Source organism: Simochromis diagramma, unplaced genomic scaffold (genome assembly GCF_900408965.1).
Source record: "Simochromis diagramma unplaced genomic scaffold, fSimDia1.1 OVJJ01000816.1, whole genome shotgun sequence".
Classification (NCBI taxonomy): domain Eukaryota; kingdom Metazoa; phylum Chordata; class Actinopteri; order Cichliformes; family Cichlidae; genus Simochromis; species Simochromis diagramma.
In genome coordinates this window covers 8,969,989-8,993,691 of record NW_024386908.1, presented here as the reverse complement: position 1 = coordinate 8,993,691, position 23,703 = coordinate 8,969,989, and the positions used below count along the sequence as shown (strand labels likewise).

The following is a 23,703-nucleotide window of genomic DNA, read 5'->3' as shown; positions in this document are numbered from 1 at the left end:
ACAAGTCCAGCAGCTGTTTTCCTCAGTTCCCAGATGCTTACAGACTGTTGTTAAGAGAAGAGATTTTCTCAGTTTTCTATCTTCTTTTGGGAATAAAATATGGATTTATGAGATTTGTAAATCATTGCATCCTGTTTTTATTTACATCCTATACAGCATCCCAACTTCTGTGGAATTAGGGGGTTGTAGGTCTGAAGACAAACACACCCCATCCTTCACATCTCGCCCCTCCAATTCTTTTGTAGTCTGTACTCCACAACACAAACACAAATAGATGCAGACACACATGTGAAAGAATGAGACACACACACACTGCTGCATGCTCAAGCACAACCATTTGATCTCCCTAGCTCTATTATTAAAAGCCACACTCGGTTGAAATTAAAAGAGTTTTCAGCTCATAACATTATTAAAAATCAATTCATCCTCTTTCATCTCCTCTGTCTATTCCTTTATCCTTTTCCCACCCTCCCTCTTGTCACTCTTCATCCATCCATCATTCTGTCAACCGTTGTCACCTGACTCCATTACATCAATTAATGCTTTCCTTTGATTATTTTGTCTATGCCCTGTTGACAACCTTTCAGTGGGTATCTTTTTTGTGCACCCTGCTCTCTGTCTGTCTCAGTCTGCCCGCTGTGTGTGCTCACTTTCGTTCTTTTTCTCTTTTCCCCTGCTGTGTGTATTATATCTGTTCACACCTCTATTACAAAAATTTCTGTCATTTCTAAGTGTGTGTGTGTGTGTGTGTGTTTCCAGGTTTGTGTGAAAGAGAAAAAAAAAAGAATGAAATGACCTCTTCACAAGTGGCCTTATTTTCAGTGTCCACTCTGTGCATAGAGACTTAGCCAGCGTGGCAGTTTAATTTATCGACTCAGTGTGTGTATGTGTTCTTATATATTTAGCCTGTACTCCAGGGTCTTGCTAAAGGACCCATCAACACTAACTGCTCACTGATCATTTAACACAAGATGACCTCCTGTGCCACCTCAATACAACACACACTCACGCAAACACGTTAAACAATGTCAAATATGTGAGAGTGGGAAGCTATTAATAGCAGCACGGTTACCACTCTCTGCACGACTTCTCTGGATGGAAAGTGCACAACGCCAAAAGACCTGAGACACTAGGGTTTGATTTTTACATCCACCATCAGTATTTGACTACCAAAAAATACAATCGTGTAAAAAAGAAAATGCGTCTTCTTTCACTTTCACAGAACATATTAAATCTTATCCTTACCTGATCTTAAAATGTAGGAAAATTACAGCCTCAGTTGAACAACACATGACATATTGCACCCTGTTATTATTTAATAAACAAATAAATAAATAATAACCCAAAATGCAGAAGCAGTATGAGAAAAACCAAGTATGGCCTTACTGCTTCAAACTGAATTTATAAGTAAGTAGCACTCAGGTGTTTCTAATCAAATGGACTTGAATGATAAAAGCACATGTTTTGGCTGGTTGCTGGAGCATTCAGGTGTGTGCTAACAGAATACCAAGAAAGAAAGACACCAGCAATGATCTTAGAGAAGCAATTGTTGGTGCCCATCAATCTGGGAAAGGCTATAAGGCTGTTTCCAAACAATTTAAAGTCCATCATTCTACAGGGAGGAAAATTATTCACAAGTGGAAACAACTGAGTTTTTCCTGGAGTGGACTTCTCAGCAAATTCACCCCAAGGTCAAACAATGCAATAGTCAGAGAAATTGCAAAAAACCCAAGAGGTACGTCTTAGAGTCTACAGGCTGCAGTGTGCATATTAAATCTTAAAGTTCATGACAGAACAATTAGACAAAAACTGAACAAGTTGTTTGGAAATTTGCCAGAAGAAAGCTTCTTCGCTCTGAAAAGTACACGGCAGCATAGGATAAGTTTGCATTGTTGCATTTGAACAAATTACAACACTTCTGGGGCAGATAATACCAAAATGAAGATCCATGTCAATAATGCACAGTACCACGTATGATGAAAACCAAACACATTTGGTTTTTATATCAGCGCAATCACCTCATACCAACTATGAAGCACGGTGGTGGAGGGGTGATGATTTGGACTTGATTTGTAATCACAGGACTGACCACCTTGCAGCCATGAACATGAACTGCTCTGTTTACCAAAATATGATATGCTCAAATGTGACACCAATGTGTATAACAGCTTGTGTTAAATTGCACTGTGCAGCAGGAAAATGATTATACTGAATGAGCATACCAGCAAACCTCCAACATTAAAATGTGATCCAGGCTAGCAAGTCTTCCAGCCAGCCTTTCTGCTGATATGACTGATAGTTTTTGGTTTGTTTTTTAACTGGAAATACATTATTAAAGTCAACCTATGTCCTCTGGCTTCCTGTGAGCACTTTTCAGGACCAATCTATCCAATTTTCTCCTTTGTCTTAACTTCCATGCCCACTAGAGGGCTTTTTAACACTGTAATGTTAACAACATATGTTGTTTGGGGTCATTCGGTGAAATAACAGATGCTGTCTCAGACTAACATGTGATCAGTGATTACCTAATAATACTGATGGATTATAATAAGCTGCTTGCACAAAAAAAACAACCAAGGCAACCTTCATTATCTTGTTTTTTTATGTTTATTGTGTGTTTATATGCATCAAATTTACAAAGATCAATCATTTATCTGCATTACAATAAAATGAGTCACATTAGGCAAATAAAAACTTAATTCTAGAACTTTATAAATGTTTCAGAGATAAAATAGATGTTTGTAAATTCAGGCCTTTTTTCTGGCCTGTTTTCCTTCTTGCTCAGTCTTTTTACCAGTCATTCACAGTTCACCTCCCTCCATCTCTCATGACTCTGTCTCGCCAGTATAATAACCAATTAACTCCAGCTCTTGGTTGCTTAAATTTTTTATTTATTTCTTCATTAATTAATTTCCTGTTTGAAGTGTACTGCGCAGTGATTGGCAGCTTGCGCTAATTGCACCTCACACTTTGTGAGTGTGCAGGATATGCTTCCACACACTCAATCACGCGCGCACACACATTTTCTCTTCCATCCATGCAGGGTCATGCATATCCTTGTGTACACAATTGTATGCAAATCAAACACACATCAAGGGTTGAATACTTGCAAGTTGTGCACACACATTGTGAAAAACACAACCATTCCCGCTTACACTCAGAAACTCACACACACGGATCAGTGTTGTGATTTTAATTAGATTTAGCCTATCAGCCTCCAACTCAGAAAGGCAAAAGGCAGATTACTGCTGCCCTCTATTATTGCCTTACAACACTTTATCTGAGATTATGGTGGAGGTAGACACTTCAAGTTCACTAGCGCCAGCAGGGAGAGGCGATATGAGAATGGACAGTTTCTGGCAGTTTTTCTTCAAAGGAGAAAACACAGCAGATCGCACTTATGTTAGTCTGTAGATTTTAACACTTATTGATATTTTTTAACTTACCCGATATTTTTTTAAACAGCTCCCCAATCAGCTTAGTATTTTTTTAGTGTCTACCTGACTGATTACAGGCTGATTACAGCCGGGACTCTGCATCATGCTTGATTTTCAAGAGATTGGACAAAACCCAGCACATTTCCAGTCACAAAAACGCACACCTGAGGACAGAACACATGGGAGCATTATCCTCATAACATCCTGATCTCGACGAGAACACATAGGTCCTCGGGCATCTGTAATTCATCCCATAATATGCATTTAACAAGCAAAATTGAAAGAAATATGTTCAGTTCGCTGACCACATCTGCCCCTCCAGGTTGAGACATCCACATGGCAGAACAGCAGTGCAGCTCGGACAGAAGCTATTTCATCCATGATGCTCACGCTGACTGATTACACAACTCACGCTAATTTCATGCTAATTAAAGTTCTGATGGTAGCGAGGGGAAACAATGGCTACCTGGAAGAGAGACAAATGCATACAAATGTGTAAAATGCAGTATTTGGTTTTTGCAGGGCCACAGCTACCACTGAGGACAGCATTTATTTTTTCTTGTCTTTTATAATATTTCCAGGAATGTGGCCTAGAAACAAATAAAACATTTTCTGGGCCACTTTCCCAGAAATAATGATTAATTGATTTTTTGGCATTATTGTTATATGCTGACATACTTTACAATACGCGTACCTACAGTGGCTCTGTAAGGAGGGGTGTGTGTGCAGGCATGTGTGTTTATCTGTTTTGTGTATGGTGAGCATTGCAAAGGCTTTCCCTAAGTAGCTGTACTGAGCTCGCCGGGAGAAAAACGCTGAGTCTTTGATGCTAATATGAAGTGCCATATCTTCCCTCGCAGAGTGTGTGTTTGTTGCATGTGTGTCGGTGTATACAGTATGTGCGCACTGGGGACTTATGCAATTACAGTTCCTTTTTGCATTAATTGAAATGCTGACAGACATACAGCCCTGAGCTGACAGAAGCAATCACTTTGCCGCCGTGTGTGTGTGTAAGTGCGTGAGTGATACGCACTAATTCTAGGTTTAATGTTTTCTGGCTGTGAGTGCTGTGTTGTAGAGAGAGGCCGGAGACACACACGTGTGCGCTCACATAAACATTCACGATGTCTAAGAATAGGAGGTTCACATGGCTCAGAAGGCCATTTAATGTAAAAGGATTTTCATAAGTTGAGCTCTGAAGGCAGAGCTGATCTGTACAGAAGGTCCTCTTTTACTCCTCCAGCCTCAGAGCCGAGAGATGGTCGTCTCTCACTGAGACATTAATCGGCTCATTAATTTTCTTTATTCCTAAGTGCTGGAACTAAAGTTTCCCCTCCCTTTTCCACTAACGGAGCTGTTATTGCTACTGAAGCAATCACTGCTTACTGAAAATATTATCGCAGCACTGCCGTCTTTGAACATCACTAATACAAGTTATATGTTGCTACTAGCCTCACTTGATATTTTGTTACCGCTCCCACTTATAAAACTGTTATCAGCCTACTTAATCATAATATTGCTTTTTCCAACCATCTTCATATCGGAGAGAAGTGATTGTAGCATTATTTATCCAGTCAGTGTTATATTAGACGTTTTATTGCACCTGATTGATGTCTCGCTTTCTATCTCTCTCACAGCCATCGGGGTCCAGATGACTCTGGAGGTGATTGAATCCAAATTTTGGGGCATTGCAGCACAGGTAGGTCCACAGAGTGTCTGTTAGAGCAAGATCTCTCCATAAAACTTTTTATAGTCTTTGTTAAAAGTGCTGAAAAATGAATTTACTGAGATTTACTAAAAAAAAATAGAATGTTAGAATAGAGAACAAGACAGTTTTGGATGCACTCTTAAATAAAACTGACTTGTAGCTACATCGCTGACTGTTATTAACTTTATTCTTTCACAGCTCTATTATTCAGTGAAAAACTGTGCTATGAGTTCTTATATAAGTGTGTAGTGTTTGAAAATTAAGCCCTGTAATTACTGTAGTATTGGTTCTTTTTTTTTTCCATATTAGATTTATTATTTCTCTTTTGTATTTTTTCCCCCGGTAAAAGACTGAAGATGCTTTTAGAAAAAACAGCACATACTTCAGCTTGTAAATAATAACTCCATTCCTCTCCTCCAAACAATATGCCCTATTTTATTTCCTTTGGGTTGAACACTGTGAATATCTTTGCATGCACATTTTTCCATTTCTGGTGTAATCCAAAAGAAGATTTATATTTTGTCAGATTTCAATTTCAATTTTAGCTGAGCGCTGTCGTGAAAGCTTTGTTTTACAATGAGATGAAAAGAGCGCAGCAATTTCTGAGTATTTTTTACCTATCAGGACTTTGCATCCTAAGCTGCTTTTCCAGTTTGAGAAATGCAGTGAGTGAATATAAACCTGATCAATATTCTGCATGAAACGTAGTTGGTAATGAATACACTGTCTGTTCCAGGAGTTTAACCTGTGATTATAGGTTCATTTTCTGCTCCATTAGTTGGTAATTACAGCATTCAAACTTTGTTTCATCCAAAGCTTAATGTAATGTGTTCTGTATCACTGTTACCAATATTAAAGGAGCGCTAACCCTGCCTTAAACATAGGAGTGGAAGAATAAATGCCATCATTAGAGTTGTTTTCATTGCATAGCTTGTGCGCTAAAGAGAGATTTTTAGAATCAGCACTGGATTGAGTGACGCAGGGACATCCAAGTGTGTTATTTCCTGGGCTAAATCTGGTTAGCTATTCATTGCCTTTATAAAGCATCCCTTTATGTCCAAATTTGTTTGAAAAGTGAAAGGTCATCTTTTTCAGGCTGTTACAAAGACTTGAATTCATTCATCCACTTTCTTAACCGCTTATCCAACTTAAGGTCGCTGAGGGGCTGGAGACCGAATGACACTGGGCAAAGCTCCAGTTGGGTGCCAGTCTGGGAGTCATGGGGCTCACATAGACACCAACACAACCAACATTTAACAGTCAACTGCAAACTACACTATTATCCAATACTGAAAATGCATCTTATTTTGTACCTCACATACCTGTGGTTGTTGCCACCTGGAGCATCAATTTATTTCATTTGCCAGAGGGAGACATTATCAGAACAGCTGATTGATATAGGTCGATTGTTTCAAACTGTCAGCGCTTTGCCAGAACTGTGTCCTATAGATTTTCACTGAGTCCTGTCCACAAACGCTTAGCACCTACGATTGTTATCAAACAAACAGAGCTCTGCTAACATCAGAGATAATCTTTCTTTGTAGTTTCTGCTTGTTTTCTGCATCTTACAGTTCAGATGTTCCACATAGGTTTATCTGACAGACTTGTTTATAATAAAACAGCCCTTCTCTGGATAGATCCCGAGCCCCACCTGAGCTGATTTTTCTAGAGACTATGTGCCCCCAACTTCCAAAACAAACACTTTCCCCAGCAATTTCTAGAAGAAAAGTTCACTCTTACATCTTATGTTCACTCTGATTCTCCTTCAGCAGTATGCCATGGTTGTCCCTGCTGCCATGCTGTTTCCAGGGACAACCAAGTGTATAGAACTTAAGCTTGTACTGTGTTATTTTGGTTAGTCAATTGCTTGCTTCCTCATCAGATTATGTTGAGCATTACTGATATGAATGTTATGGCCTAGCAGGGCCTCCTCCTGAAGTTGCCTGTGTGGGTGTGTCCTACCATCTCTCCTGCCTTAGGTGCCACCTTTTTCTTTTGTACAGCTGACTCACATCAGCAATTAAAGGTATTTAAGGGCAGAGAAAGGTGAGTTCTGGTGCCAGAGTGCCATGTGAGTGGTTGCAGCTAGTGAGCTGTGTGTTTGGTGGTTGCTTGCTCCTGCTCGGTGGAGAGGAGTGTGTTTGGTCACTAATGTCTTTTTGACTTACTTTTCAGTTTACTGACCAATACTTGAGTTTTGGTTTGTTGCTTCAAATGGTGATAGCGGCTTGTCCGTCTCTTTTAGTTGAGTTATAAATATAAAAACCGTAATAAAACTCTTTAATTTAACCATTTTGCCTCTCTGTCTTCTTTTTCCGGACACTTTTGGTTACTTTTCCTAATCCAGAGGTTCCCAAAGTGTGGGGCGCAGAGCCATTGCAGGGGGGGCGCGGTATGAAAAAAAAAAAAAGAAAAAAGAACGCTTGATCACTGCTAGCATAGTGGACAGGTTTTTGACGGGTTCCCACACAAACACAAAGCAGGAGATGAAGCATCGCCAAATATGTTTCCAAACCAACTTCCTTCCAAGCCAAAGACTAGAAAATATGGTGAAGCATATCTTGCCTTTGGCTTCACCTGCACAAGTGCCAAGGTAGGTCTCGCCTGCAAAATTGGTTTTTTTCCTGCGTCGGGAGCATGTGCTGGGCTCTCCAAATCACGGACAAACAGTATCCCACAGTTGTTTATGTTTTTGAACCCATTTTGCACAACTCCTCAAGATGGGTGGTGACCATGGTGGCCATTTAGAAGTCGGCCATCTTGGATATAACTTTTGTTTTTTTCAATAGGAAGAGGGCCATGTGACACATCAAACTTATTGGTAATGTCACAAGAAAAACAATGGTGTGCTTGGTTTCAGCGTAACTTTATTCTTTCATGAGTTATTTACAAGTTTCTCTTTGTTCACAGCCATTGACATGTCAAAGAGGTTAACAAGTGAGGAGCGGATCGAAATTGTGTTGATATCTGGTGAACGCAGTAACTGGGTCATTGCAGCAGATTTCAATGCAAGACACCCTACGAGACCACCCATCTCCCATGCTACAGTTAGCAAACTGCTTGCTAAGTTTCGTGAAACTGGTTCAATGTTGAATTTGCCTCTTCCTATTGAAAAAAAACAAAAGTTGTATCCAAGATGGCCGACTTCTAAATGGCCACCATGGTCACCAACCATCTTGAGGAGTTTGCCCCCTCACATATACTAATGTGCCACAAACAGGACTTTAATATCACCAACCATTCCCATTTTATTACGGTGTATCCATATAAATGGCCCACACTGTAGTTCTGCTGCATGGTTAGTATCCTTTTGAGTTCTTCCACACCTTCAGAAAAATATTTTATTTAGGGAAAACTTTTTTATTTTAATTTGGCCTAACACTTCCTGCAGCAGGTGTTTGATATCTTGGCCCTTGGCCTCGTCGTGTCCCACGGCTGTAAATGACAGCAGTTAAAAAAGCATTAAGGCATCTGGCTAGCCATTAAGTGATGGATAGCTTCCATCGCCGAATACAGCAGGACCCAGGTTTTTGAGTGTGTATGTGTGCACGTGTTTCTGTGTCTGTGGTGTCGTGATGGTGGGATTTTGAAGAAAAGATTGAAGAAAAGATTATTCTATATCTGTATATGTGCTTATTAATGGTAATGTGTGTGTGCTGGGCAGACACCATATGCATGGCCATCTGTGTGCAAGTGCGTTGTTATGTCCATATCCATCAGCTATGAACTCATTAGCATTATGTGCAGCAGAGTTGTTATCCACTAGATTTATGATGCATTTACACAAAATCATTCCTGTTTACTGTGTGAATACTTGATACTGTCATTCCTAAATCTGTATTTTTTCTTTTTTCCTCCTTACTTTTCCACACTTCATTTCTTATCAGCAGTGCCCCTTTTCTTACATCCATTCCTTTCTTATCTCCCATGCTGTCTCCTTTCCTCTAACCTCTCTTTTCCCCCATAAGTAGTTTACATAATCATCTTGTCTTGCTGCCATGTACTAGATCTTTATTTTAGAGAGTTTGTGTCTGTGCGTCTGTGTGTGTGTGTGTGTACTTACACTATAGGCTTGTTTTTTCTGTGTATGTTTATGCATGTCCATCCATGCAAACGTGCATGAAATCTTCTCTATAGTCTATTTTAAGTACTCTCCCTGAGGGGTGGAGATACTGTACCTGCTGTAAATCCTAAATGAAAGACTTAGTCTCAGCAGGAAAGATAATCAGTCACATGGCAGCTATAACCTATTTATCTATCTAAAAATACTGCTACCAATGGGTTGTCATATTTACCCTCTGTGTTGGGGCACAGACAGTCAGTGTTAAGAGAAACTATATTGCTTTCCCTCTCATTTGTACACTTCTTCACCATTAGCTTACTCCGAGAGACATACAGTATATGAAGTAAAGACAACTAATAATTGGATTGCCTTAATTACTGATTAAAATTTGCTTTAGCTTTGTGTTTTTGAGAAATGATTAAGGCAAGAAACTGTGCACAATTATCATGTCAGTAGAAGCCACATGAGTGAGGGTCACCCTTTTGTGGCTTACAGTGGGAGCTTGTCTATCTTAAAACCTGATTTATTAGTAAATGAGTTTCATAGTTAGGGAAAAATAAAGCAAGAGCTAAGATCCTTTTGAAGTCTGTCAGGATCATAATAGGAAGCTCCTTTTACAAAACTCTACTGTGCTCATAACATCCATGGAATTTAAAAGTCATGTGTGTGTTAGATACAGTGAAAAATGCAAATACAGGAAACAGAAAGTGTAAAAATGAAGGATTAAATATGACTAGTAATATATGTCTCATTGCTTTGCTCCGCTGACAGATTATAATATCTACAATGATTAAATCTGAAAAACAGACTTTCATAAAAATACATGATATTAAAAAATACAATGCAAACCCTATAATATAAGGCTCCATGTGTCTCTCACAGCCGACTGCTGCTATATTTTGTCTGACAGCAATTCATGATTAGTGAGGGGTTCTGAGGCGACAGTAATGGGAATCAAAAGATGATAGATTTTATGCTATTCACACCTTGGCATCCTATTTATCTCATAGAGAACACTCCTGTGTTTCTCTTCCTCTGTTTTTAACTATGTACTTACATTCTATTTCTGTGTTTGTGATCACACTACTACTCAATAACCATGAAATTATATGCAGGGGTGCAAATAAGTGGTCCGCAGGTGCGCATTCGCTGTCAAAATAAAAGACGTGCACCAGATAAGAAGTTGCAACGCGCGTTTGGGTACATAAGATTTTCTTGAGGAGGACAGACATTTGTTTAGAACTCTTAAAGATGTCGAAGAAGCAAGCTCCTTTAAGCAATTACTTATATTCTGGTGCAGAATATGCCGTGAAAATCCTACTCTAGCAGACAAAAACTGTGCCTTTTATATGTACGCAAACGCGTGTTGCAACTTTTTATCTGGTGCACGTCTTTTATTTTGACAGCGAATAAGCACCTGTGGACCACTTATGTGGACCCCGATTATAAAAAATGAAATTAATGTAATAAAACAGGACAACATTTTACTGAGAAAAAAAACGAGAATATATTTTAAATGAATCTGAAAAAACATCATCGTTTAAGATATGGACATTAAAAAAGGACGTTTTTAAAAGGAGATCTGAAAGAGGATACAGAGTTAGCATTCCTCAGATCTTCAGGTTCCACAGCTGAGGGGGCGGGAAGTAAAGTCCCGGTCACTCTTGGTGACGCACCACAAATTAGGAACCATTACTGTAGTCCTGCCAGAATATCTCAAGCAGCAGGTGTGCACAGGAGTTATCACATAAGAGACGTGGACAGGAGCTACAGCATTTAAGGCTTTAAAAACAAGTAGTAAAATCTCAAAAGCAATTCTAAAACTCACTGGTAGCCAGTGAAGGGCAGTTGGGGTAATGTGGTCACTTCTCTTAGTACCTTAAAAGTCTGGTAGCAGCATTTTAAATCAACTGCAGTCTTCTGATGTTTTGAATGCTGAGATCTGAGTAAAGTGAACTGCAGCAGTCTAGTCTGATAGCGATAGAAGCATGGATGACCTTTTCTGCAGCCTGCAGAAGAAAGAAATTATCTTGTCTTGGCTTGCTGTCTCATTCCAGAAATACACCACTTTTCATAATCTTAGTGACACACACACACACACACACACACACACACACACACACACACACACACACACACACACACACACACACGTTTTTGAGCATTATTAGATAAGATACCCAGACTAGACCAGAGACTAATGATGCTGCTTTTGCTGTGGCGACTGTGGGCAGTTCTACTAATTACCTCTGATTTGGAGTCAACTACAGAACATTTATGGAAATCCACTTTTTTTTCTTTCTTATTTGGCGTAGGACAGGAAACAGGAAGCACTAGTGATAAACATAGATGCTCTCAGGGAACTCTCAGGTTGGGTGCCCTTTTCCATTTAGAAATGTGTTGATTTATCAAGGCACACATTCAACAAAGTGCTGGAAACATTCCTAAGAGATTTTAGTCGGCATTGATATTATAACATCACATAATTACTGCAGGTTTGTCACATGAACATCTATAATAAGTCTTTTCCCACTACATCCCAAAGCTGCTCTACTGGACTGAGGTTCAGTCACTGTGGAGGCCACCTGAGTACAGTGAAACCATTGCCATGTTCAAGAAAACAGTTTGAAATGATTTGACATTTGGGACATCTTAATAGCTGCTTTCAGCCATTAGAACATGGGCACATTGTAGTCATAAAGACAAGGCCAAAGATGATGGTACAAAGGGGTGTATATACCCCTAGTGTACGACCATTCCAACACTACCCAGCTGAACCATTGATACATGTCAGGATGGACCCATTGTTTCATGTTGTTTTCATCAAAATCCGACCCTACCATCTGAATGTCGCAGCAGAAATTGAGATGAAGCAATGTTCTTGTTCTTAGGTAAAAGAAGTGGCACCCAGTGTGGTTTTCTGCTGCTGTGGCCTAGTTGGTTTAGGGTTGAATGTGTTGTGTATTCAGAGATACTCTTCTACATACTTTTTTTTTTAATAGCAGCGGTTATTGGAGGTACTATTGCCTTCCTATCGACTTAAAGCACTGTGACCATTCTCCTCTGACCTCTAACATCAGCAAGTCCTTTTCATCCAGAGAGATCCCTGAACAGTTTCACTTTTTGTGCCACTCTCTTTAAGCCCTTGTCATAAACCAGCTGTGTGCAGGCAGGAATAGGACCCAAACGCAAACTCACGGAGACGAAAACATAGACTCAAAAGAACACAGCTTTATTGCTGGATGCAAACCAATACAAAACTAAACTGGGAAAATTCTAATAAAAATACACTTGGGGAAACACGGAGAGGTACACGCAGCTATGAGGGAGCACGCGACACAAAACTGAGGGAGACACTAACATAAATACACAGAAGGATAACGAGAAATGAGAACACACGGGGAACACAGCTGACACGAATAACCATAGCAAGACAGGGAAGGCAAGACTGAACGGAATGAACATGGAAACACGAGACCTGCACAATAAGACAGAAAACAGAGGAACATGATGCAGGAGTGGAGGAGAGGCAGACGAGAGGGAGCGAGGGAACACGAGGGAGAGAGAGACATGACTGGCTGGGGGAATATGATGGAATAAAACAAGGAGGGGAAACAAGGCACAAAAACTCATACAAACACAGACGCACAGAGGGCAACGACACAAGGGGAAATTACTAAATAATCAAGGAACTAAACAAGGACCATAAGAAACTCAAAACAGGATAACCAGGCACTCTGGAAATAAACTTAAGACTAGGTTAAATGACCCAGGACCATGACAGCCCTAGAGTTGGTTGTGTGGGGAAATCAGAGTACATCACAATTTTCTGAAATACTCAGACCAGCCTGTTTGGCACCATCCACCATGCCACATGCAAAGTCATTTAAATTGCTTTTCTTCACTATTCTGATGCTCATTTTAAACTTCAGCAGCTCTTTTTCACCATATATAAATGCCTAAATGAATTGAGTTCCTGACATTGATTGACTGACAACTGTGAAGATGAGATATGATACGTGAACTGTAAATAATTAGAAAAATAAAAAGAGAAGATCAACGCATTATTAACAATTATTGATTGTTTTTTTTGGTTTTGTTTTGTTTTAGCAGAGTTGTAGATGCTGATAAAATAAGAGTCTCAAGAGCATGTTAGAAATTTCACTCACAGATGAATGTAATGTAATAAACATATTTAATGCTTCCCTACAGATTAAGCTTTTCCACCTTGGATGCCTTCTGAAAGCGCATATCTGTCATGCTCGCAAATCATGTTAAACTAATGGGCGGTTTTCCACTTAATTTGCCAAGCAAATTAAAGCTGCAAAGAAGATAACTCCTATTGATTTGACTGTCTTTTTCTTCTACTGTCACCACATTTGTATGGTGGTTTTGATCAGTTTTTCTTCATATCTACATTGATTAGCGTGATTCCTGGGACTCATTAGCAAGGTTGTATATTTTCATGATCTGCTTCAGTTAGCAGAAAGAGACAGTTCCTTTTCTCGTAAGTGCTGCTCCTCATCAAGCTGTGCCATTTACCCGTAGTGTGTGGGGGAGAAGCATTGTCACTTCTGTCAGTCCACCAAATTGTAGTTTATTTCAGGAGGCGACGATGGGAAGCAGAGAAAAAGACTGACACTTTGCTGTAATGGGATTGAAAAGGATGATAGATGGTCTCATTCACACTTCGACATGCTCTGTTTAGCCTGACCATGAATCCAAAGACACATTGTCCATAGACGCCGAGCCACATATACTGCAGACAACTTAAGATCATCAGGAAAACTGTTGGTGTTCATCATCAGTCCACAGACGAAAGAACAGAAGGAAAGTTTCAGACTTTGCTTATGGTTAAAAACTTTTGTATTATGACAAATAGTCTGATTGCAGTGATACAGATCCCTTTTAATGTTTTCTTATAGCACAAACTGATGGTTTTTTTTATGAGAAAGCATCTAATTGTACACTATTTTCCAAAATTGCTGAAGTTTTACGAGCCTGCTCGAAAACTCATTAAAAAGGGATTTGAAATGTGTGTTCAAGAAAATAATCTGTAGTCTTTTTTTTTTGTTAGCAAGCTCACAGCAGCAGAAGTAGTCAATCAGCCCACTTGCTATGTAATGTAATGCTTGTGATTTCTTTCCACTCTCTTTGTTGCCATCGTTGTGTCTTCCCAGCCAAATGACACAGATGTAAGTATGAATAATTTCTCCTTTCCTCATTTTTCAAAGTATCGCACACTTTTTTTTCCTACTGAACCAAATTTAACGTCCTCAGCACCTGCTAAGCTCTGTGAAATCAGCTTCGCACCTCAGTTAAAACAGATTACACATTCACATCCACACAGTCGGAGACATGCTAACATTACACATGCACAAACTTGCTAACAAGCCACTCAGATCCCATCACAGGTAGACAGCCCATATCTCACAGAAATTAACAATTTCACACCAACACAGACACATTTTTTTTCACATACACATGCACTTGTCGACACTGTCGCACTCTCAAGCCTAACACCCCCACAGCCAAACACAGACAGAGCATGTGTCACTCACACAAACATGCCCTAATCTAAGCTCAGATGTCGATTTGATTAAAGAAAAAAAATCTCTCTAACGTTGGATTATGGTGAAATAATCACACATTTTCCTGTCTTGATTTCTTTACTGCCAGTGCTCAAATGTGGAGGGGATTTGTCCTCTTCGCTGTGACAGCTTAGTGAGTATATCTTGCTTTTGAATGACACTGCCATAAAGTGTATTATCATTATTATTATTATTATTATTATTATTATAAATATATAAGATTTATTATCTTTTGCTACTATACAAAACTACAAAGGTGAACACTTCATGAATACGTGGTATAAATTATTTAGGTGTCTGTGTTATCTGTGTTCGTGATGTTTGACACAGATGTTTCCTTACATAAGTAATTGGTTCCTCTGTCTCTTACCAGGATATCGAGTGCTATGTGATTGACAATAATGGCTTTGTCCTCATTTCTGAACAGCGCAATGACGTGAGTTCTCACACATGCACTCACAGAATATGGCTGGAGTGCTCCTTAGTCTTTGACTTGATTGTTTGAGAGCCCTTCCACTCTTCAATATTTATTACCTTAAAAGAAAAAAAAAGGTGAAAACGGTTAATGTGTTTTTTAACTGTCTTCTCATCCTGTTAACCACTATTAACCAGCCCAACAGAGAAAAATATTAAATTTTTTTTTAACCAAATAGCAGTGACATCCTGGGGCAGTGTACCTCTTTTTTACTTTTACATATTTACATTTTCAAATATCAACCTTTTCCCACAGTGACTATCAATAATAACTGTAATCAGTGAACTGAGTCAGAGGTAGTGCTGTACTGTAATGTAGTACACCAATTCAGAGGTGCAAGGAACATTTCTCAGCAGACAATTATGTTCAATTTCAAAACACATAAAAACACAACATTGTGATCTTTGATGCCTTTTTTCATCTAACGAGCATTTAAAACCAATTATTCTATAGAAGAAGTGAATGTAGTCCACCACTGCATCCACAAATACTCTAGGTTCAGGGATTCCCAAGATAGGCAAGTGGCTCCAGCAGATCTCAGGAACAACATCCAAGATCTCTGTCCAAAAGCGTAGGAACAGCTAAGATGCTGCGCAGGACTCTCAAATTCCCAGGCCTCTGTAGTCTAACAACTCTTGGAAATCATGATCAATATATCTTTTGGACTAAGTAAAAGAGGGACGACCTCAGTTGTTATCAGCACACAATTTAAAAGCTAGCTTCTATGTTGATATTAGGACTATTATTACACAAGACATGATTAACTTGCACATCTGTGAAAGCACCATTAACACTAAATGATATATCTAGACTTAAGCACTTATTATGGGTATAATGGCCTGTCTGAAGTCCAGATCTTATGTCCATTGAAAACATAGTTATGTTAGAAAAATGCTATGATCAAATTCAGGTTCACTGCATAGCTTTCAATAGGATAATAGTTTAGCAGCTGGATTGCCAGTCTTTGCATTTTGCATTGTACACAGCAGCCTAAGGTTTTCGTAACTGGGAGTTTATTGTGACTAAATGCTCGACCACGCAGTTCGCACAGAGGTGAAAGTGGACAGGAGATCACAGAAGTGAACTTATATTTCCTCTATCAGATTATTGGGACTTGAGTTTTTTATGTTCTGCCACACTGATTTTTTTAGACTTCTTTCTTCTCTCTTTCTTGTTAGGCGGGAAGGTTCTTTGGCGAGATTGATGGCTCAGTGATGACCACATTGATCAGGATGGGCATGTTCAAAAGGTAATGCCTGGTTGTCATTCCTCGCCTGATTGACTGGTTGAACGGCCATCCTGAGAGAACCTGCGGTTTTCTGACTCTGTGTGAAGTGCCACTTCATGGGTCCTGTGTCTCCGAACGAATATCTGGCTCGTAATTGCAATTGTGTCAGCCCCATGCTGTTTTGCTATCAGGTTTTAATTGTAGTTGTGTAATTATCTTAATCAGGGTGGCAGTTTGCAAATGTTTTCCTTTTGTTTTTTGGTTCTTAGATACCTAAACACTGCATTAGTATGCATGCAGTGTAATGGTACAGTCTCTCTCCTATGCTCTCTGCATGCGCCCGTCTGGATCGGTGTTTGTGATTAAGCTGTCCGTGCCTTTCCTTTTTGCTCCCCTTTGAGTTTGAGGGCTTGGGATGTATTTTTTTCTTCACGCTTAGTTTTTGCCCATCTTTTATGTTTGAAATCTCCTGAGTGATGTGCTATTTTTAAACAGCTAAAAGATTTCGTCATGCTTCATTTGACACAGGATATTACGTAACTAGTTTTGAGCATGGATGATCTTTAGTAGCAATGTGAGCATATTTACACTCTGTGATTTTCTGTATTTATGTGTTCTTGTGTTTGACGACTGCATACAAAAAAACAACAAAAAAAATTAGTTGTCTGAAAAGTAATTCTAGCGTTGGGATCATTGTAAGTTACAATAGCTTTCAGGGATTCTGTAAAGGTTAAGCTCAGCCAAACATGTGTGGCAGTCTGGAGGGGGGTCAGGGAATCAATGTGGGTCGATACTGCCAGAGGAGCAACACTGTGTGCTTGTTTGTGTGCTCATGTTTCCTTAGGGTATCCTTGTTCGACTACCAGGCCATGTGTAAGATGAACTCGCACTCTGTCAGCAGCGCACGTCCACTTCTCAGTGTATGTACAGTGAAGTCTCTCCCTATACAGAAATATTCCCAAAATCAGTTCTCCGTTAAATAGAATTTGTCCATCTATCTCTTCAGCCGTTCTACGGTTTGGCTTCAGCCCTCAAGTGGTTCCTCTCCAACTTCCTACTGTAAGTGTTGCTAGGGGCAACCTGGATTGGCTATGCAGTTTTTGCTACATTGTCCGATATCCTATACTATGTAGTATATACTCTACAAAGGTACACTATTTTGTGCACTTATGTTACTTATTAACATCACCAGTTTTGCCAAATTTAAAATGTTGCTAGCAAAGTTAAACCATAAATTAAAAAAAAAAAAAACTTACCTGAAAAGCTATTCAAAGATTCTTTATTGTCAAATAACTAAATTCTGTGCAGTAGTTTGCAGCTTAAACCCGGACAGTATTTAAAACACAGATGGATGCACAATAAATAAATATATATAATAGAGAAACAATTAAATTCCAAATTAAAAATGATTAACATAAGCTCTCAGCTGCCTGGATCGCTGTCCAAAAATCAGAGATAGTGTTAACCGATTATCCTCCATCAACAGATGGAAAAAAAATCAGATTGTTTTTATCTAATGTTTTTACACACAACATTATAAAAAAAGCAATACACAACTGTAGTTATTAAATCTAATTGAAGTAACATTTTAGCAATTTTCTGTTAAGAAAGTCAGCCTCAGTATTTTTTCTATGTTTACTTGGTAGGGATAAAGTCACTTGATAAATCTAACAGCCTCAATAAAAGAGCAGGCTGTTTATCCAGTTAGGAGGGGAAAAAACAACCACCAAAGCTACCAATTTCTGCTGAATAACTTGAGGACCCATTTTATTATTCCCATGACACAAGTTTGGGTCCTGGCCCAGTTTTGGAAGGCTGCATGCAATATGCTTCCAGTCTGCTTTAGTCTATAATGATAGCCACCTAACTGACTTCCACTCTCTTCTTTTCTCTCTCTTTTGTAAGATTTCTCCTGGAGTTCAATATCTGTGGCTTCTGGCACACGGAGCATTTTGCTGACGGTGAGCTCACATTCGGAATAAATGTGGCTAATTAAGGCTAAGCACTCTTTCTTTGTATCTCGTGTGTGTCATCTCTATTTTGTAAATTAACACAACCCTCAGAGCAGCTCTGGATGACTGTAATGCTGGGTTTATAAACCAATTCTTAAAAAAATCATTCATCATCACTAAACCTGTCAATTAAATGGTCCTTATTATCATCATCCTTTGATACAGCCAAGCATTCTTTTAGGTGTGCTGTATTATTTTATATTATACTTCAGACCAAGAAAAGTATTTACTGTGTCTGTTACATAAGTGGGTTTCAGTGGGAGCAGACACATCTGGTAAGTCCCTCAAAACAAGAGTCAGGCATAAATTTGTACTGAAGTTAATGCAATTCTAAAGAAGTCAAACAAAAACATGGCTCAGAACAAGATAAGACATTTTGACAAGCCATTATGGCTCTCTCTGGTTTTAGTCCTATCATACGCAGCAAGCTAAGGTTTATTTGGCTTACGCAAGAAGCAGCAATAAAAGGCTGATGCGTGAAGAATTGAGACGATAGACCTTCGATTTCCTGTCACAGACTCTCAGCCTGTCAGTCACCAGCAAAATGTCATGCATACACTTTAACACACAAGCTCTGTTATAATTCTCATCTCGAAACATGACCCCTGTCTATCTCTCTATTAGCCTCAGTTCATAAGAAAAAAGGGGACATCCTGCAGCCGTGTGACACCGAGTACCCCAGCTTTGTTTATGAGCCGTCAGTCAAAGAGACCAACAGCATTATTAAGTGCGGACGATGCCAGAAGTAAGCGCACGCACACTTATGCACACAGAAATAGCAGTGTAGTCCTCTCTAAGCCCTACACCAGTCATATTAAATTGTTCCTCCAGAATCCATTTTCTACGGCTTTGCTCTGCTTTGCATACTGAGAGCAGTTTGTATTAATACGAGAGTGGCAGAAATAGGGAAGTAAGTAGAAAGGAACTGATTTAGATCATGGTGTGTGGGGTTATGGAAAGACTGAGAAGCGGAGAAGGGAGAGTGACTCGTTGGAAAGCAGTGAAAGTATTAGGAGAGGTGAGGTGAATGAAAAAAGTACAGGGACTGGGGAGGGGTGAGTGACAGAAACAAAGATGGAAAAGCACTAGGAGGTGGGTCGGGGGGTGGGGGGTAGAGTAAAAAGAGGAAAGCATCACTGGGTTGTCACCATAGGCTGGGTGTGATCACCCTCGTGAGGCTAATGGTGGTATAACACAGCACAGCTACACGTGGTCCACACTCTCCATGATAGTTTTTGAGTAATGCTGTTAATATAATGACATTATAATCACGTGTGAATAATTATCATAATTATGTTATTTTATCCATCCTGCACTGCCTGGCTTGTGTCATTATGTTACATAGAAGGTTGTCTTTCTGTGTTTTTGTCTATTTCACACTTTTCCTTTTCGTTTATGTCAGGATGTTTGTAGTGCAGCAGATACCAGAGAGCAACCTGTTGATGCTGGTGGTGCAAGCAGACTGTGACTGCTCCAGACAGTACCCACCCATCACCCTGGAGCCAGAGGAAGTCAGATATATCCTGTGATGTTTATATTCATGGATCACGTGAATCATGTTCACATAAAGTTAGCTTGATTTAACCTAACTGCAGCATCACCCTGCCTATACACTGAGTCAATCTGGGCACATTTTGTAGACCTACAGTACCTACAGTACAGACTCTTTATTCTAACATGTGTATTAATTAAGCATGCTGGCCTAAATTGTTGTGTTTCTTTAACTGACTCAACCAGCCGCACTGTTAAGTTAGATTCCAGGTGTGAGCCTGCCATGTCATATCTTTAAAATGTTTATACTGCATGTCTTTAGTGGTAATATTTGAATGAGCGTACAGGAAAACCATACTATGCTTCTGTTGCTGCTCCTTGACCCCGCTGTACATAACTCGTCAGTTAAGTGTGACAGGATGAAGTCTCAAAAGGTTCGCAGACGCCCCGAGTCTTGCCACTCTTATCACGCACAGGTCAGCATTTTTACCACACCATGACACGTCAAAAAACACGTATATTCATACAACCCTGTTAAAGCGTAAATATTAAAATAATAAGTACTATAAAAACTGAGCTTAAAGCTGAGCGGTTTTTCCTTCTTAAGTTGATGCCTGCAAAAAAACTAGACAAACAAAACAAAGTAGGGACAACCACTGTAAATGTTTTGGAACTGAGGAGATCAGTTGCTGCACTTTTGAAAGAGAAATTAATTCCCATTTTTGGTTGATGTAGGGTTTCAGCTGCTCTGCAGCTTGGAGCCTCTTTTGTTATCTTTTTCTTTTACAGTGCACCAAATGCTTTTATTTGGTGACAGATTCTCACTGTGGGCAAACTACTGGTTTTTTTTTTAATTTGTAAATGCAGCTACAAAGTGTGTTCTCTGATGAAGGTTTTCAGAAGTGTTCCCACTTCCATGCAGCAATTTGACTACACAATCTGTGTTTTCGATGCAGAGCCTGAAGAGCATTCAGTGTTGGTTTTCTGCTTTGTCTAGTTTTTCAGAATCTATTTAAAGATATGTTACTGTATATGAAAAAACCACAAGTTCTCTGCAAGTTTACATTATGAAACATTGCTCTTAAGTTAATCACCCAGACTGTTCAATCCTCCCTGTCTTTACTGATGAAAAAGTCTCTAGGATGCTCTTTTTACACCTATTCATGTTACTAATTGACCTCATTAGTTGTGAGATCTTATAAAACTTTTCTAGTATTGTTGTTGTCTGGCTTGACCTTTTTGAAACACGTTACTGGCATCAAATTCTAAATGAGCATATATTATGTTAAAAAAAATTTTTTGAATAAATAAAACATAATTTGAGCCATCACTCATTTCTTTATATTTTTTTTCCAAGGAGGAAGACTTTGTTGTAATTTTTTAAGTGGTCATAAGCAAAGGCCTTCCCAGTTTCCTGACTCAAGACTTTTGCACATTACTTTATTTCATTCAATATTCAATATTTTGTCTTTGTACTAGTTTCTGCTTTGTCTCTGCAGGAGAACGCCGATGACTGTGGAGGAGCCTCTTTTATATCTCCGTCAACCTCTGTTTCCTTCATGTGTCTCCTTTTTGCTGCTGTTGTTTCCTGATGACGGATAACTTCGCTCTTTTATGCTTCATCATATAAAGGAGAAGACGACAAAAACTGAAATCCTTGAGTGGGTTTTTTTTTTAAACTACTGAACAGATTCTGCACATTTTGCTCACAAAGGCGACAGACGCAATCTCTCTTTAAGGACCTTGGATGTTATGAGCATTTGCTGTTTAACTTCAGAGAATTACATTTGAACTAAAAGCTGCAAAAAAGAGAACTTGCTGTACTGTTGTTGCCATGGATACTTTTTTCATTTGTTATTTTCTTATGCTCCACATTGTATCTCTGAACGAAAAGGGACTGAAGGGTGACGGCTAGCTGTGATGGGTGTTAATGAATAAGAAGTAACGATTCACACGGTACAACATGAAAAAGTGAAAAGAGAAAAACATGCATTGTTCAATTCCCATATCCCAATGAGCTGTGTATTTATCCACACACATGCATATTATATATGCGTTGGATACATCCAGTAAACACATCTAATGCATTATCTGCAGACTTTTATAAATGCAGAATAGCCAGTGTGAAGAGGGCTGCAGTAGGGGGATACAGGGAGACACTGTTGTGTTGCTAATGAGTCACGTTAATAATGGACAAGCAGGCACAATTGGACTCATTGTGTAAAATTAATATGCAATAAAGTAAAATAGAATGGAGTTGTCGGCGTCTATGGGAACTATGTTTTCACTTTTTATTTCCATCCTATAAATGTATGTTTCTGTGACTATTATTTTTACATATCTGTCTGCCTTTTTTTGTCTTTTGTCTCTCTGTACATACCATAACTAATTATGTATGTCTGGCTAATGGGCTGTAAATGCTGAAATGATAAATGAGCTGAAGGTCGTCACACTCTAAAAAGGAAATATCTAACTTTTCACATTAAAACAATGCATACATGCATTTGTAATGTATTTGGCACCAAGGATTTACATTTTTGAAAAAATATACAAATGTTTTTGCGATTAAGAAATATTTATAGTTTTTTTTTTAATATGGTTTATGAACGCTCTTCTTAAGCCTTTCTTTTCTTCATTTAAAATGTAACTTTTATAGCAATGCTCGCTATTATAGCTCAGTCACTAAAAATAAAATGTCACAGTAATAAAAATGTAATCTCAGTGTCAATTAGCACTATAAAACTAACTGCATATGATATTTTTGTATATATTTGCCTGTATGTTTTATATTTTGCACTTTTTGCTGAGCACTTAAATGCATTTTTGGCTCTGAGTGTCTGTGTAGCCTTTTCTACACCCATTTTTAATTGCCTCTCAAAGCACACATATAAGTTAATCTTATTAAGTTTCTGAGAGTTAATTATTTAGCTGTCCTGATTTTGTTTGTACTCTCCACGGGTTGACATTGCCACATCTATGGCCCTAATTTGTACTGTCTAAATAAAATTATAAATTTGGGTTTTGTTGTTTATCTGCTTAAAACAAAAACTTGAGTAATTTATTTTGGCCACATAAAGGTAAATGGATAACAGTTATCAAAATTATGACTTTATTGGTAAGTGGATTCAATCCTTCAGTTCTGTCTACTGACAACCTGAGAAATCTTTTTTTGTAATATATATAAAAGAAATTACTCTAACTGGAATTTCAGTGATAGTCAAAGCTTTGTACTCATTCGTACTTTGAAGTTCTTTGGTTTGAACGCATAAAATCCTGTCAATTCATCACAGGTCTAGCACAGATAGACAGAAAACAAAGAAAATCTACACTCACACCCAACTTAAAACCCCCAGTTAAGCATGCACGTCTGAGTACTGTGGGGGGATCCCAGAGCATCCAGAATGGCAAATGTAAAACATAAAACATTATATAGAAAGGCCCCAGCGGACCAGGAGGCACAAAAGAGGAAGCTCCTTGCTTTCAAGTGACACTGCTAATCACTGCATCTTCATACTAATAAAATATATTTAATTTGATGTGTAAAAGAACCAGTTTCAAATACCACCAGTAGACACATGGCAGTTTTAGGGAAGATTAATTCATCCTCCTGACCACCAATGCAATATTAGCATTATTTTTATTTATTTTATTCTCTCTAGTGAATTGTCAATTAAAAGTTCTAAAATTGCTGCATTCCA

The 23,703-nt window shown here is 38.8% G+C and overlaps 1 protein-coding gene across 2 annotated transcripts in view; it reads left to right on the top strand.

Moving 5' to 3' along the window:
• The window catches only part of cacna2d4a (calcium channel, voltage-dependent, alpha 2/delta subunit 4a), a 105,086-nt gene extending 83,280 nt beyond the window's left edge, over positions 1-21,806 (top strand). For both annotated transcript variants that reach the window (XM_040035297.1, XM_040035296.1), the window contains exons 28-39: positions 5,075-5,136; positions 14,389-14,403; positions 14,888-14,932; positions 15,173-15,235; positions 16,453-16,523; positions 17,347-17,422; positions 17,509-17,561; positions 18,408-18,463; positions 19,139-19,259; positions 19,917-20,032; positions 20,399-20,481; positions 21,505-21,806. In XM_040035297.1, coding sequence (XP_039891231.1) covers positions 5,075-5,136; positions 14,389-14,403; positions 14,888-14,932; positions 15,173-15,235; positions 16,453-16,523; positions 17,347-17,422; positions 17,509-17,561; positions 18,408-18,463; positions 19,139-19,259; positions 19,917-20,032; positions 20,399-20,481; positions 21,505-21,597 — 854 coding nt within the window. In that variant the 3' untranslated portion in view covers positions 21,598-21,806. The remainder of the gene's footprint in view (positions 1-5,074; positions 5,137-14,388; positions 14,404-14,887; positions 14,933-15,172; positions 15,236-16,452; positions 16,524-17,346; positions 17,423-17,508; positions 17,562-18,407; positions 18,464-19,138; positions 19,260-19,916; positions 20,033-20,398; positions 20,482-21,504) is intronic.
• The last annotated feature ends 1,897 nt before the right edge of the window (positions 21,807-23,703 follow it).